Here is a 15789-nt window from a genome sequence, read left to right on the forward strand (position 1 = left end):
GAGTGATTTTATATAATTATAAAAATAATTAACAAATTTGACGAAAAAAATTTTAATATGGATAAATCTACAAGTAATAAACCGTTAAATCGGAGATCGCCTCGAACTTGTGCCGCAAGAACTTCATCAAGTATTTTAGCCGCCAAAGAAAGTATGAAAATGAAAATGAAAAAAAATCAAGATGACGATTTTATAAGAGACGATTATGCAACTGCGCAAGAAGCTAAAACAATTATCGCGGGTAAAACAGGAATCGTTTACGATGACCAAATGGTTAAACATTTTTGCATGTGGGATAAAAATTATCCAGAAAATCCAGAAAGATTCAGTAAAATCATTGAAAGGTAAGTCAATATGGCTTTTTTTTTTAAATTTCTTTTTCACATTTATTTTAAAAATTTAAAATCCTTGAAAAACCTATAACCTAATCAGCATCCCACATAAATTATAAATAAATGTGAGTCATTTTTTTTTTTATTACAATGATTTTAATAGTTTATTTAAAGATTAAAGAAAAAAAAAAACTCAACTTGAATTCCCATATATAAAAGTAAACTGTGAATCAACAAAAAAATGAAAAAATTAAAACTTGTTTATTATATTTTTTTAGGTGCAAAGAACTTAAACTCATCGATCGTTGCACAAGAATAGAATCGAGATTAGCAACAGAAGAAGAAATTTTAACTCAACATACAATAGATAAGATAAAAGTATTGAAAGAAACACAAAATGAAAATGATGAAACCAAATTGGAACAATTATCATCCAAATATGATTCAGTTTATGTCAATAATTTTACCTACGAATGTTCCCTATTAGCAGTCGGCTCAACCATCGATTTAGTCGATGCAATTTGTAAAGGAGAAATACAAAATGGGATGGCTATTATAAGGTAAATAATAAATGTAAACTCATTCACACATTTTCCATAGGCAAATTGATATTTATCATATTGAATCAAGCCTGTAAAGTTTACATAATTTAAATTTTTTAAATCTTTAAAGTTTATCGTAATTCGAACTTATCGTAAATCTTTAAAGTACTCATAAATTTAATTTTTATATTTCAATAAATTTTATTTATCAATGACTGCCATTACATTTTGCTTTGCAAAGTTTTTTAAGAAATCTTATACAAAAAGTATCATTGATTAATAAACCCTTGCTATGAATAATACAAAAGATATTTATAAATAAATGATTGAATTTCAGACCGCCGGGCCATCACGCAATGAGGGACGAATATTGTGGTTACTGCTTTTATAATAACGTTGCTATAGCAGCTCAACTAGCATTAAAAAAATTTAATCTCCAAAGGATTTTAATCGTCGATTGGGATATACATCATGGACAAGCAACTCAACAAATGTTCTACGATGATAAGAGAGTCGTTTATTTTTCGATACATCGCTACGATCATGGATCTTTCTGGCCGGAATTGCGTGAAAGTAATTTTCATTACATCGGTGATAGCGCCGGCAAAGGGAAAAATTTTAATATTCCCTTAAACGAAACAGGAATGAAAGATGCTGATTATCTTGCTATATTTCAACAAGTTCTTCTCCCGATGGCTTATGAGGTTCTTAAAATAATTTATTTATTTATTAATTGTTGTTGTTTAAAGTGACGTCATTGATTTTAATATTGATTTTTTTTTTTTTTTTCAGTTTCAACCTGAATTAATTATAATTTCTGCTGGATATGATGCTGCCATCAATTGTCCAGAGGTAAGGATTAATCATAAGACAGACAACACAAAAATTAATTTTTAACATATTTTTATTTAGTTTATTAAAAACATTTTTTTGTTTTTTTTTTTGTTTTAGGGGTCGATGGAAGTTAGTCCGGCTTGTTACTCTCATTTACTGTCGCCTCTCATGGGATTGGCTGGAGGAAAAGTAGCCGTCATTCTCGAAGGGGGTTACTGTTTAAAATCCCTTTCGGAAGGTGTGGCTCTCACCCTTCGAACTTTACTGGGAGATCCGGCTCCGAGTTTAATAGATTTTGGATTACCTTGCGACAGCGTCGTCGAATCCATTCTCAACGTCATTTACGTTCACAAACCGTACTGGCAATGTTTTCAACTCCAAGATGCATACGATGTCGACGTGAACGAGGGAGGAGGAATTAAAACTCGTAAAAAATCAACGGAAAAACCATCGATCGCTCCAACAACGAAAAGACATCATCCCGTCGTGAAATTTATTGGAAACGAAACGAAACTGGATTTTTACCCGACGAGAGATTGTTATCCGATTCAAGAAGAGGAAACGTTTAAAAAATTAGATCAAAAATTAAATCATTTGAAATTGGTGACGGATTTGAGAGTTCCACCCAATCGCGTGGCATTTGGTTACGATGAAAAAATGACGGAACATCGTAACAATCAGGAAAGCAATCACCCGGAAAAACCGGAAAGAATAACGAAAATATTTCTCATGCACAGAGACTACAATCTATTGGAAAGATGTCTGTCAATCAAGGTTAGTAGTTTTATATTTAAACAATTTAATTTTTAATCCTGTTTTTTTTTTTTTTTTTTTTTGAAAAATTTAAACAATTGAATTTTATATTTATCCGCATGACTTGAAACAATTAAGTTTCTTCTGAGAGAAGGCCACATTAATTGTTTCAACATTTTGCGTTTGCAGCCCGTTAAAAATAAATTTAAAATTTTACTTTAAGAATAATATTGGGATAAACGTTTCTTTTAAATTGATAATTTTTTTTTTTTTTTTTTTACAGTCCCGAATGGCAACGGAAGAAGAAATTCTTTTGAGTCACACGAATTCACATTTGGAAGACATGAAAAAATTGCCAACGATGTCTGCGGAAGAATTAAACGAAAAAGGAAATTCGTACGATTCAATTTATCTACATTCCAAAAGTTACGAGTGCGCTCTTCTCGCCGCTGGAACACTTTTACAAGTCGTCGATTCAGTCATCAATGGGGAGGCAAGGAGCGGAGTCGCGGTTGTTCGACCCCCTGGACATCATGCAGAAGATGACACCGCGTGCGGATTTTGCTTGTTCAACAACGTGTCAATAGCTGCCAAATACGCGATCGAGGTTCATTCGTTAAAAAGGTGAATTTTAAAACTTGTTACTTTCTATTTATTTATTTATTTATTTTCTTATTTTTACATACATTATTATTAATTGTCACACTCTATTGTCACAGGATACTCGTTTTGGATTGGGATGTTCATCACGGGAACGGGACGCAGAAGATATTCGAAGAAGATGACAGAGTACTCTACATATCACTTCACAGATACAATCACGGTAGATTCTTCCCCACCACCAAGGAAGGAGATCACGACAGAGTAGGCATCGGAAGAGGAGAAGGCTTCAACGTGAACATACCGTGGAACAGACCCGGAGGTGGAATGTCGGACGGAGATTACATCGCGGCCTTTCACTCCATCGTCTTGCCAATCGCTTACCAGTTCAATCCCGAACTGGTTTTGGTCTCCGCGGGTTTCGACGCTTGCATCCACGATCCACTGGGACACTGTAAGGTGACGCCGGAGGCCTACGCCCACATGACTCACTGGTTGACGACTCTTGCAAACGGTAAAGTCATTCTATCCCTCGAAGGAGGATATAACGTGACGTCCATTTCCTACGCGTTGACGTTGTGCACGAAAGCTCTTCTTGGTGATCCTCTTCCTCCGTTGACGACGACTCTCGCTCCGTGTTCAAGTGCCGTAGAGACGATCCAGAACGTTCTCAACACTCAGGAGAAATATTGGCCGTGCTTGAAGTTCAACGTCGCTCTGCCGAAGGACTACGTCTTGAAGAACTCTGAAAGCAACATGGGCGACAGCCCGAAATTAGTTAACAATTCGTATGAGAAGAATGAGGATTTGATTGAAAAAATGCAAAGTTTGAAATTTGAAAACATAACCTTGAAAGGAGATCAAGAAGTCTGCGATGCGCCCGAAGATGGAAATCCAAGAGATGCACGTTCCAGAGAAGGAAGATCTTCGAGAGATTCGGATCACGAGTCAGGTGCCGCCGCCCGTCCAAACGCTCAAACCCTTGTCGGTTGGTATAGTTGAAATAGTTCAGTTGACCCGGTCATTATATCCAGCCTCCGAGTAGTTGGATTACAGGAGTACACCACCACTCCCGGCTGGTTTTTTTTCCTTCTCGTTTCCTCTTCTGTACAGCTGGTTTTTTTTCTTCTTTCCTCTTCTGTACAATTTTTTTTTTTTTTCTTTTCCCTCAAAGGTTATCTTTCGGATAATATGCAAAGGTTATTAAATCAGGAAATGTTTGCTGTCGTGCCACTTCCGGGTTGTCCTCATTTGGTACAAGTTCAAGCAGTTCCGCAATCGGGTATCGACGTGAACACTCCATGCGGAACGTGTGATTCTCAACAGGAAAACTGGATTTGTTTGATTTGCTATTTGGTATGATGAGTAAATTAGGAATACACACGTTCATGTGGAGAAAGTGGAGAAGGAGGAGTAGACGGATGAGGGAAAAAAAAATAAAATTGTACTTTTACCGCTTCAGGTATTCTGCGGACGATACATAAACCAACACATGATGTTTCACAACGAAGAATCCACGCATCCTCTTGCTCTCAGTTTCACAGATTTATCCGTTTGGTGTTACGTGTGCGAAGCTTACATAGACAACATGGTAATGAAATTCTTCACTTCTCGGTTGAGTCCTCCCTGCGAAAAGACAAATAATAATAATGATATTAATAATCATGATAATAATATTAATAATAATAAAATTAATATTAGTAATAATAATAATAAGTGTTATTTTTTTTTCTGTCAGATCCTTTATCCGGCTAAAAACGCGGTTCACAGGAGCAAATTCGGTAGCGATTTGGAATGGAGTTACGGAGATCGAACGCCAAACACGAGGCTGTCAAATCGATGATTGAAAAAAGTCAAAGGAAAAGAAATTTAAAAAAAAGGACAAAAAAAAAAAAAAAAAGAAAAAAAATTCATTTTTTCAAACACATTCACTCGCGCATTCCTCCCCTCCCATCCCCCCTCTCTCTCTCTCTCTCGTTTCCTTTTTCTTTTCCTCTCTCCCTTTCCCCCCTTTTCCCCTATTTTGTCCCCCTACTATCTAAAAATGAAATATTTATTTATTTATTTATTTTATATTAACATTAACATTATTATTATCATCGATTTTTTTTTTTTTTTTTTTACGAAATTTATTTTATTTTATTTTTTATTTTTTTTTTTATTCGTTTTTACGCGAACCTGATGAAACCCTTTTTATAAATTTGTAAAGAAATTTTCTTGATAATAATAATAATAATAATAATAATAATTGTCTAATCAAAGTTTTTTTTTTTTTTTTTTTTCGAAATATTTTTCAAACGATTTATGAAAATTTTTATGAGATCGATTATATAGAATTTTAATTGTGAAAGAAATGATGTCATTATTATCATTATTATTCGTCTTGAATGTCTGGAACGGCCTAACAAAGGGAACAAAAATCACACGTCACGTAACACGTTTAAAAATTAAAAACTCGCGCGAAATTAATCATTATTATCATGTGAAATTTGTTGTTCGTACATATTTTATCTAATGTAAAATATATATATATTTTTTATTATTATTATTATTAATAATAATTTTTTTTTATTAATCAAACGTTATATTATTATATTATTATTATTATTAATATAGAAGAAATTTTATATATATATATATGTTTTATACATAAAACGCAATAATAAATTTTATTTTATTTTTCCTCCCCTCCCTTTAATCCTGCCCCCCTTTTTTTTAAATAAATTCAATTTATAGCGCTATAATTAATAATAATAATAATAAGTGTAGTCTATTTGTTAAAATTGGAAAGTGAGAAAAAGAAAATTAAATTTAGAGCTCAAAATAAAAAAGAAAGAAAGAAAGAAAGAAAAATTGGTGGGGAGAACGATGCGAAAGTTTTTAGCTTTGAGAAAAGAGAGAAAACGGGGGGAGGGGTATTGAATCAAAGGATAAAGGGAGTGAGAAAAAGAGAAGGGAAACGGGGGGAGGGGGAAGGGACGCCTTATTTCGTTTTCAAATTAAAAAAAAAAAAAAAAAAAAAAAAAAAGTTTTCAGTAGTCAATCCGGAATTTCACACACGGTGTTCAATTGTAAGTTTTCTTTTCTTTCTTTCTTTTGAAATCAAAATTAATTAATTAATTAATTAATTATTATCATTTGGGGTTATTAATTTAAATTTGATTCATCGAATTATTATTATTATTATTATTTTTACCGATTAATTTTAAATTGATTTGACGGATTTTTCATTTTAAAAAAAATTTTTTTTGCTTGTTTTTCTTTTTTTTAAGAATTTTTCGTTACTTTTCTATGTAAAAAAAATCATTTAAAATATAATGAGAGAGAGAGAGGGAGAGAGAGAGAGAGTGCGTTCGTTTGCGTACGAAAAAGAGAGAGAGAGTGCGTTCGTTCGCGTACGAAAGAGAGGAAGAGTATTGCGTCCGTGTACAAGAGAGAGAGAAAGAGAGTGTGTGCGTTCGCGTACGAAAGAGAAAGCGAGAGAGAAAGATGAGTGCGTTCATGTATGAGAGAGAGAGAGAGAGAGAGAGGGTAAGAAACCCCCCAAAACTAAATTAACTATTATTAAAAACCTAGAAAAGGAATAAACCCGAACGTTTTCGTTTAAATGAGGTCGTTTTACGTTCTCAAACAAACAAACAAACAAACAGTTCGAAGGCAAAACGGACAACAAACAAAAACAAGGGAGAGACGTAAATAAATTTTTTTTTTTTTAAATAAACTGAAACGGTATTGAAAATTCGGTCATAAATCTGATTATTTGCCAATAAATCCTTTTCGTCCACGTTATCATCGTTAGTCTCTCTCTCTCTCTCTCTCACTCTCGTCATTATTATCATTTTCAGAAAGGAAAGGAAAAGGAAAATGTCTAAATACACGAGACCGGTTTACAGCAGGCCGAGAACAAAAGTCTACGATACAAATTACAACATCGGAGAAAGTTATTATAAATCCGCATTGGACGGATTAGATAGAAAATATGGGAAAACGAATCCCGGAGATTTTTTTAACAGTTCAATGACGTCACAACCACCGTTCGGTGAAAGATCTGGAATGGGAGGAGGAGTAGGAGGAGAATCGTCCGCAACGAGAAGCGCGATGAAAGAAATGGATGATTTTTTCGACGATAGAAAAAAAAAAAAAATGGGATCATTGATGGACGAACCAGCGTTCGACGACGTTTTCACAAGTCGAATGAAAAACGGAAATCCATCGCGAAATCTCGCGAGAGCTTTAGAAGACGAATTCGACCAAGACGTGGCATCCTCGATGAGAAAATTAAAATCCGTTAAAATATCGAAATCGATGGCGGAAAATTTCGACGACGAAGATATCGCATCCTCGATTCGAGATAGAAAAGATTCGAGACTCAAATCGAAATTAGATTTTTCCGATAAGTTAATGGATAGCGTGGGATTAACCGGAAAAGCGAGAGCCGCTTTGGAAGACGATGACGGTTTCACGAGCAAGAAAAGATTTATTAAAATGACGTCATCAACCGAATTCGGCGGCGATACGGAGGATTTGACAAAATGGACGGCGTTGAAACCACGTAAATTTTTAGAATCCGATTCGTCTTCCGATTTGCTGTCGTCGGGTGCAGCTGCAAGAGCTTTGAAATCTCGCGCGAGACTCGAAGATTTAGAATCGGAAATGCAAGCTTTGTCGGAAAAAAGCGCGGCGAGAGAAAAACGCGTTCGAGATTTAAAAGCTTTGGTACAAGAAAACGAAGCCAACGCCATTGACAATTTACAATCGACCGTTAAAATTTCTTCATCCATACAATCCGAAAAAAGGAAAGTTAATTTTTGAAAAAAAAAAAAAAACTCTCTTACCGAACGCACTTTTCCTTCACCCCCCTCCCCCTCCCCCACCCCCATCGCCTCCTCCTCCTCCCTCCTTCCCCACCCAACCGTATAAATACATAAATTGTATATTATGTACATCCTTTTATTTATTAACTTATTTATTTATACAATAAAAAAAAAAAAATGTTTTTTGTTTCGTTTTAAAAATTATTAATAATAAATAATTATTTTATTTATTTATTTTATTTATTTATTCCCCCCATTCTCATTTCACTAATAATAATAAGAAAAAAAACAAAATGGCCGACGCGAAGGATCCATCTGTAAAATTTGATTTATTTATCGTTTTGTAATTGTTTAAAAAAATAAAATAAAAAAAAAAAAAACCTTTTTTTGTTTCAGTGTTGCCAACTTTTTTGATAATAAAAAAAATTAACAACGGTTATAAAAATAAAAAACCTATACGTAATTGTTTAATAATGATAATAATAATACTAATAATATTTTAGTGCGGGTCACGGACAGAAATAAGAAAGAAAGAAAAAAAAAAGAAATATGGCGGACGCGTTGCCGAATTAATAATAATAATAATTGATTTTCTATTTGTGGAAGGAAGGTGAACCGATTGTGTGTGTTTTAGTAAACTAAATAAAATTTTGAAAAATTGCCAAAAAAAAAAAAAAAAAAAGAAAAAAAAGAAAAAAAGTTTTAATAAATTTACCCTACCTTCTACTGTTCCGTTCGTCCTGCTGCTGCTGTTGTTGTTGCCGTTGCAGGGTCACAAAATTATAACAAAAAAAAATTAAAAAAAAAAAAGACGGCGAACAAAAACACGCCAAAATATGTCGAAATAATTTGGCATTGAAAAAAAATTAAAAAAAAAAAAAAAATTTTCAAAACGTTATTACTTGAAAACGAATCGCACTGTCGCCATCTTCACTTTATATTGTCATCTGATTGAAATCACCTGACGAATAGTGTGACGTCATGTAATGTTTCCAACTTTTGACACTGATGGCGTTGCGATCGCCATTTATATTACGTAAATAAAACAAATATGTCGTCTGTGTGTTCGAGTCGATTGTATCGGAATGTTATTTTAATCGTTTGTTTTTTTTTTTTTTTTTTACTCATGTCAATTTAAAACCTTTTTGTCGTTCAAATAACATTTATTATTATTATTATTATAATTAATTATTTTATTCCGTACCTCTCGTGCGACATTCCTTCCCAAATGATTTTTCCCGCCATTTTTCCTCTTCATCCAATTACTTCCTCCTACATTCCTCTTCTCCCACCCTTCCCCTCCAAATCGTCTCCCGTGTGTATATTTCCTCTATTTCATCAATCAACCTTGAAAATCTACATTAATTTTAACTTTATTCAACGATCATAATAATAATAATAATAATAATAATAATCAATTAATGTGTCGTCGGTTTGAAAATTTTGTCACAACGTCACCAATAAATTTTTTTTTTTTTTGTTTTTATTTAACCTTGAAAAAATAAATTTTTTTTTTTATTTGTTCCATTGGCATTGAACGGTGTTATTATTATTATTATTATTTTAAATAACAAAATCATTTGTTTTCTCTCTCTCTCTCTTTCCATTATTCACCGAGTAATTATTAATTTTAATCTGCAATTAATTTAAAAAAAAAAAAAACTTCCCGCGCATTTTCCCATTCTTTTCACCCGTGATTAATAATAATAAAGTTTTTTTCAAGTGTCAGCAGAATAAAAAATTATAAAAGGTACCGTTTTTATTTGTTATTCAAAACGTGTTTTTTTTTTTAATCTAGGGGAAATGCATTTAGCACTGACCTCTCCCCACCTGGTAGCAGGAAGGAAGAGTGTGGGACTCAGTCGAAGCCACCACCAAACTAAAACTTTTTCTCGGAGGGGGGGGCGTCCGCGGGAGTACATCCTGCATTTCATCTTCAACCCCCCCCCCAGCCAGAACTATCAGGTCCACACTCGCGAAAGTTGGAATCCCACCCGAGGAGGGAATCCCCGGTACTTACCTTTCGAATGACAGTCTCGAACAGTTACCATCGTTCCTGCCTTTTCCGCAGAGTTTCCGGAGAAAGAGAGAGAGAGAGAGAGAGAGATGTCTGGAGTCGCGAATCCCGTTGATCGTTCATCTGTCTTCCTTTTACATCGCAGTTCTCCATTTTCCCTATTTTGAATATCAAGCACCCAGTTTCATCCCCTCGAACAAGGATCGAAGCATCCCCAATACCTTGAACTCCCACTTCCAGGAATCCCAGATCCCCGTCCTTAAAACATCCTCTATACCTTGCCTCCAAGTAGTTGGATTACAGGAGTGCACCACCACTCCCGGGATTCAAAACGTATCTTATAATAATGGTTAAAAATTTACAATTATTATCATCATCATCATCATCATCATCAAGAAATTCATTTTCCAAAATGTAAAAAAAAAAAACCTGGAAAATGAATCCCAGTTTTCCAGTAAATTTTAATAATAAAGAAGAAAAAAAAATGCGTGTGACGTCGATATGCGTAACGTTCACGACGACGACGACGACGACGACGATTTTCTTTTTCCCCTCCTGGCGAAATCGACACAATTGATAATAATAATAATAATAATAATAATGAAAAAAGACAAAAAAAAAATTATTTGAATTTTTTATTGTTGATTGAAGGCACGGGAGGGGAAAAAAATAAAATCCAAGAGTGGAAGGGGGAAATAAAATAAGAGGGGAGGGTGAGAATTAGTAATGCGAATGACTCTCTCAGTGGGAGAAGGGGAAGGAAAGAAATGAGGAGAAAAAGAGGATAGGAGAGGGGAGTGGGAAAATTAAATTAAATTAAATTTTTTTTTTGTTCTCTGTTGGCCGATTTCAAAAAAAAAAAAGAGATAATAATAATAATAATAATAATAATAATAATAATAATGATTTAAAAATTCAACGGTCAGTCGGTTCAAAGCTTTTGTCTTGTTTGTTTGCTGCCACGGCATTTTCCTCAACAGGTAAAAATTATTATTATTTTTTTATTTATTTTATATTTAATTTATTTATACGATTTTAATTACGAAAATATTTTTGTGTTGGGCAAAAATGGCGGGAAAATTAAATAATAATAATAATAATAATAATAATAATAATAATAGTCGAAAATAAATCGAATTTTAACGTTTTTCTTATTAATGACTTGATTTAGGTTCGTTTAAATTTTCTTTTTCCCCTCAATTTCGAATCAAAAAAAAAACGTAGGAATTTAACCTGATCAATTTGTTTTTTTTTGTCGCCAAAAATAAAAAACTGTCGCATTTTTGCGTGAAATTTTCAAAAAAAAAAAAAAAAAAAAAAAGGAAGAAGAAGGAAAAAATCAATTAAAACCGTTACGAAAAGAAAAAGAAAACGCGAAACGCGTGAAAATCCGTAAAAACGCGTGAAAAAAAAAACCCCGGGAGACCGTGGGAATTTTTTTTTTGTCAAAAAATCAATTTTTCATTTATTAAATCGTTTTTTTATATTTTTAAAAAAAAATAAAATAAAATAAAAAAATAAGAAAAAAAATTTTCCGCCAAACGGAATCGATCGACCGTAAAAAAAAAAAAAAAAAAAAAAACGGACACGTTGGAAATTTTTTTTTTTTTTTAAACATTTTTTGGCCGTCCGCCATTTTGAAAATTAGTAAATAATTATTATTAGTCGAATTATATTTAAGTAAGAGAATACATTTTACTTTTTTTGTTGTAATTAATTACAAAATGTCCGTGGGTTGTAAACTTATTTTTTTTTTTTTTTGTTATCGTGTCAAGAGACGTTACATTAATTATTTTTTAAATTAAATTCAAGAGACGTTTGTCTACATTTTTTTTTTTTGCTTTTGCTATTGTTAATTAATTCAATTTCAAATATAAATCAAAGCAAAAAAAAGGAAAAAAAAACTTTATAATGTAATTTTATATAATCTTTCTCTCTCTCTCTCTCTTTCTCCCTTACTTACTTATTTAAATTCATTATTCTATCGTTTTTTATTGTTAATTTCAAATTGTTTTTTATCTTTCTTTTTGGCACAAAAAATTTTATTTTATTTTAATTTTTAGAAATGTCGAGCCTAGACACGAGCAACGTTGAATTTAGAAGTAGAATAACAAAGTAAGTAATATTATTATTATTTTTAACAAAAAAAAAACTAGAAAAGTTTTTTTAAAATAAATTTTTTTTTAAATTTTCAGACATTGGGTGAGACCCAGATCAGCTTATTACAGTTATTTATACGATTATCAAAGGAATTATTACGATGACGTCATTGATTATTTAGACAGGAGGAAAAAAGGAATATATCGTGACATTCCGAGACCGCAAACATGGGCTGAAAGAGCATTGAGAACATATACACAAAAATATGGCGTTACGGAAAATGCAATGAGATCGAGAGACGATTATGATCTTCTTCACAGAGTTCATTTTGGAAGATTGATGCACGATTATCATACGAAAGATTATTTTGCTAAAAGATTTACATTATCACCCCTTTGATGTAATAATAATCCAATTGTTTCTATTTAATTTAGTTTTTTTTTTTTTTTTTTTTGTGAACATGGAAAAGGAAAAGAACCGACCGACCGACCGTCGAAGATCAAAATCCTCGCAGCCACTGTACCACCAACACCATCACCATCACCATCAACACCACCATCGCTACAAAACGTGGCAAAACGGCGCGATATTAATTTTTTAAATTTAATCAAATCTTTTATTATTATTTTACGTAGTGTATTTTCTCACCCCCTACCTCCCAAAAAAATTTACTATCAAAATTATTATTATTATTCGTTAAAATAAATAACTAAGTTTTTTGGAAATTTTTAAACTGTTAGAAATTTCCCTTTTTCTCCCCTCTCCCCTCGGGTAAATTCTTATTATCCCCCCTCGTATTATTATTATTATTATTATTATTATTATTACAACGAAAAGCGGAAACGTTAAATAAAAAAAAAAAATTACGAATTATAAAAAGCTGTGAGAAAATGGCGGCGTATATAAAAACATATAAAAAATAATAAAAAAATTCAAAAGAGTAAAAATAAAAAATTAGGATTTGTTTGTTGTTTGTTTTTTTTTTTTTTTTTTATTTTTTTATTTTTTGGATTCGTTATGATTCGTAAATGTAATAAATTTAATTCGTGTATAATTAAAAATGTCAATAATAATACAAAAGAATGTTCAAATGAAAAAAATAATAATAATATTATTATTATTAAAAAGAAAAGAAAAAAAAATTTATTATCGGATAAAATAATAATAAAAAAAAATAATAATAATAATAATAAATGTGTTATAAATACGAGTTGGGGATCGTTGATGAGAAAAACCAAAAATGATGATAATAATAATAATAATGTAAATGTTAATGAAAAAAAACCTTATCCGTCATTGTCAGCTGGTGCTATTAAAAATAAAATATCATTTATTAAATTATTCGATTATAAACAAAAAGGTGATTCTAACGAAATTAATAATAACAATGATAAAAAATTCAATTATGATGACGATGAAAAAAAATTAAGTGAAGTTAATAATACTAATACTAATACTAATACTAATAATGATGTTAATGTTGATGATGTATTGATGAAAAAAAAATTATTTAAAATAAGAGGACCCAATGATACTGGATTTTTAATTGAAGTCTATGTTAAAGATGAAAAAGAAGTTAAAAATCAATTGTTTAAATTAAATGGTAATCGATTTAAATTCGACTCGACGATAATTAATTTATTTAAAAAAAAATGTTTTCTTACTGGAAAATTACCGAGCAATACGAAAGATAAAACGAGATTGTCTAAAATCCATGGGATTGCATCTGGATGTGAAAACGTTTATCAAATCAACGATTCCGGTGAATTTTTATTTATTAATTCACTTGAAAACGTCGACAGAGCTAAAAGAATATTGGAAAAATTTCATTATTGTTTATCTCAAACAATTTATAAATTTCAACCGATTTCAAATGTAAAAACGAACGATCGTTTAACGGAAATTTGTCAAGATTTTATTAAATCCGTTAGAAATTTACCCAAAGTTTTATCGGTCACACATAATCTACAATTAAATACCGATGATGTAAATAAAATTATTTAATTTCAACAAACGAACAAACAAACAAACAAACAAACACATTACAGCACAAAATTTTTTTCTTTTTTTAAAATAAACAAATCGAATTGAATTTTCAAATTAAAAAAACGACGTAAATAACGACTTTTTGTAGTTTCACCCATACTTATCATACGTAACACACAGTTATCTTATTGATTATAATTGAAACTTTTCGAACGCGCACGCATGGAATGGCCAACTTAAAAAAAACTAATTACGACGTGGTAATAATAAAAAAGTCATAGAGTAAAAAAAACAAGAAAAATACGAAATGACGCGGAATGACGTCACCGTAAACAAAAACAAAAATTGAAATGTAAACAAAAATTTTAAATAATAATTGGTATTTTTTTAAATTAAATTAAATTAAATTTTTTTTTTTTTTGTTTTTTTTTTTTAATTTTCGGTTTTTGATTTCGAATAGAAAAAAAAAATAATAAAAATTCTAAAATAAATTGTTTTCTTTTTTCTAAATTAATTAAATTTTTCGGATTTTTCTTTCTTTTTTTCGGAGCGAAAATACAACAAACGTGAAAACAAAAACAAAAACAAATAAGTAAAAACGTTCAAATAGAAAAAAAAGAAGATAATAATAATAATAATAAAATCGTTAAAAATAAAAAAAAATCAATGAGATCTTCCCTACCGAAAACTGTTAAAAATCATGAAAAACCGAATGCCGAAATCATACAAATCCGCGGTCCCGGAAACAGTGCGTTCCTTATTGAAATGGAACCGTCAAAAGATGTTTACGAAATAAGATTTTTATTGAAAAATTTTATTTTATCCAAACACAATTGCAAATACGAAGATCAAGGTATAACCCAATTCGATAGAAAAGGTTACGTATTGACGAAAAAAATTTCGGATTTTGAAAAAGCATCAAGGAAAGCCATTTATCAAATGAGACAACTTCAATGCGAAGGTGTCGTACCCTTGAAAAAAACAAAACAATTTAAATTTATTTGTTCGCCCGGACGTATATTCGTAACCGCTCTTAAATTATCCCTCATGAATTACGAAATCGAAAGTTCCGGCGTTGAATATTATCCGAAATACGTTGTCGGTTTGAAGAAAAAAGATCAAGTCACTTGCGAAAAATTTTTAAGAGTCATGAGACAATTGCCTAACATAATTTCAATCAATGATAACATTCAGAGAGATTTGACGTGAATAATCAACTATTACGTCATCATCATCATCATCATCATCATTATCGTCGTCGTCGTCGTTGGTATCACCGACAAGCTAAGAATTCGTTAACGAAACTAAGAGAAGAGAAAAAAATAATTTTTTGACCTGATGACGTCACACACACCCACTCTTCGTATATATTTTACGTGACGTCACACGTGTTAATCCAACGTATATAAGAGATCGATCACATTTCTCTTGTGATCTCTCTTTAATTTCTCTCTTTCTCTCTCTTTTTTTTTTTTTTTTTTTTTTGGTGGAAATTCGAATCCGAGGTAAACCAACAATATTATATATATTTGAAAATGATTACGATTGTAATTGCAGACGACGGAAATTCCTCTAAAATTTTTACTAACATTTAATTGATCATTATTGATTTATTTATTTATTTATACTTTTTTTTGCGATGTTCGTTCGACGGATTTTTTTATTTTTTCGTTTGATGGAAAATGGCAGAACCCTTAAATTCTTCTTTTATTATTAAAAAAGAAAAAAAAAAAATTTTTTTTTTCCACGTAATTTTTCGAGGCTAAAAAAATAAAAAAAAAAATTCGTATGTAACGTTTAGTTTTTAATTA

The 15789-nt window shown here is 31.2% G+C and overlaps 4 protein-coding genes across 4 annotated transcripts; all 4 read left to right on the plus strand.

Annotated features, from left to right (window-relative positions):
• Positions 1-57: 57 nt before the first annotated feature.
• Phum_PHUM538580 (histone deacetylase hda2, putative) lies at positions 58-4904 on the plus strand (the record flags this gene model as incomplete). The annotated part of the gene is made up of 10 exons (XM_002431599.1): positions 58-344; positions 611-892; positions 1212-1578; positions 1667-1726; positions 1826-2482; positions 2745-3085; positions 3181-4049; positions 4074-4417; positions 4524-4652; positions 4800-4904. 10 exons carry the CDS (start codon positions 58-60, stop codon positions 4902-4904), a joined length of 3441 nt encoding a protein of 1146 aa, XP_002431644.1.
• Positions 4905-6668: 1764 nt separating this feature from the next.
• Phum_PHUM538590 (uncharacterized protein) lies at positions 6669-7873 on the plus strand (the record flags this gene model as incomplete). The annotated part of the gene is made up of 2 exons (XM_002431600.1): positions 6669-6673; positions 6907-7873. 2 exons carry the CDS (start codon positions 6669-6671, stop codon positions 7871-7873), a joined length of 972 nt encoding a protein of 323 aa, XP_002431645.1.
• Positions 7874-11957: 4084 nt separating this feature from the next.
• Phum_PHUM538600 (flightin, putative) lies at positions 11958-12391 on the plus strand (the record flags this gene model as incomplete). The annotated part of the gene is made up of 2 exons (XM_002431601.1): positions 11958-12007; positions 12088-12391. The coding sequence occupies 2 exons, from the start codon at positions 11958-11960 to the stop codon at positions 12389-12391; spliced, it is 354 nt and encodes a 117-aa protein (XP_002431646.1).
• A 2253-nt stretch (positions 12392-14644) lies between these two features.
• Positions 14645-15187, plus strand: Phum_PHUM538610 (uncharacterized protein; the record flags this gene model as incomplete). Its single annotated transcript, XM_002431602.1, has 2 exons — positions 14645-14726; positions 14832-15187. The coding sequence occupies 2 exons, from the start codon at positions 14645-14647 to the stop codon at positions 15185-15187; spliced, it is 438 nt and encodes a 145-aa protein (XP_002431647.1).
• Between the last annotated feature and the right edge of the window lie 602 nt (positions 15188-15789).

This window comes from Pediculus humanus, genomic scaffold (genome assembly GCF_000006295.1).
Source record: "Pediculus humanus corporis 1103172108290 genomic scaffold, whole genome shotgun sequence".
Classification (NCBI taxonomy): Eukaryota; Metazoa; Arthropoda; class Insecta; order Psocodea; family Pediculidae; genus Pediculus; species Pediculus humanus.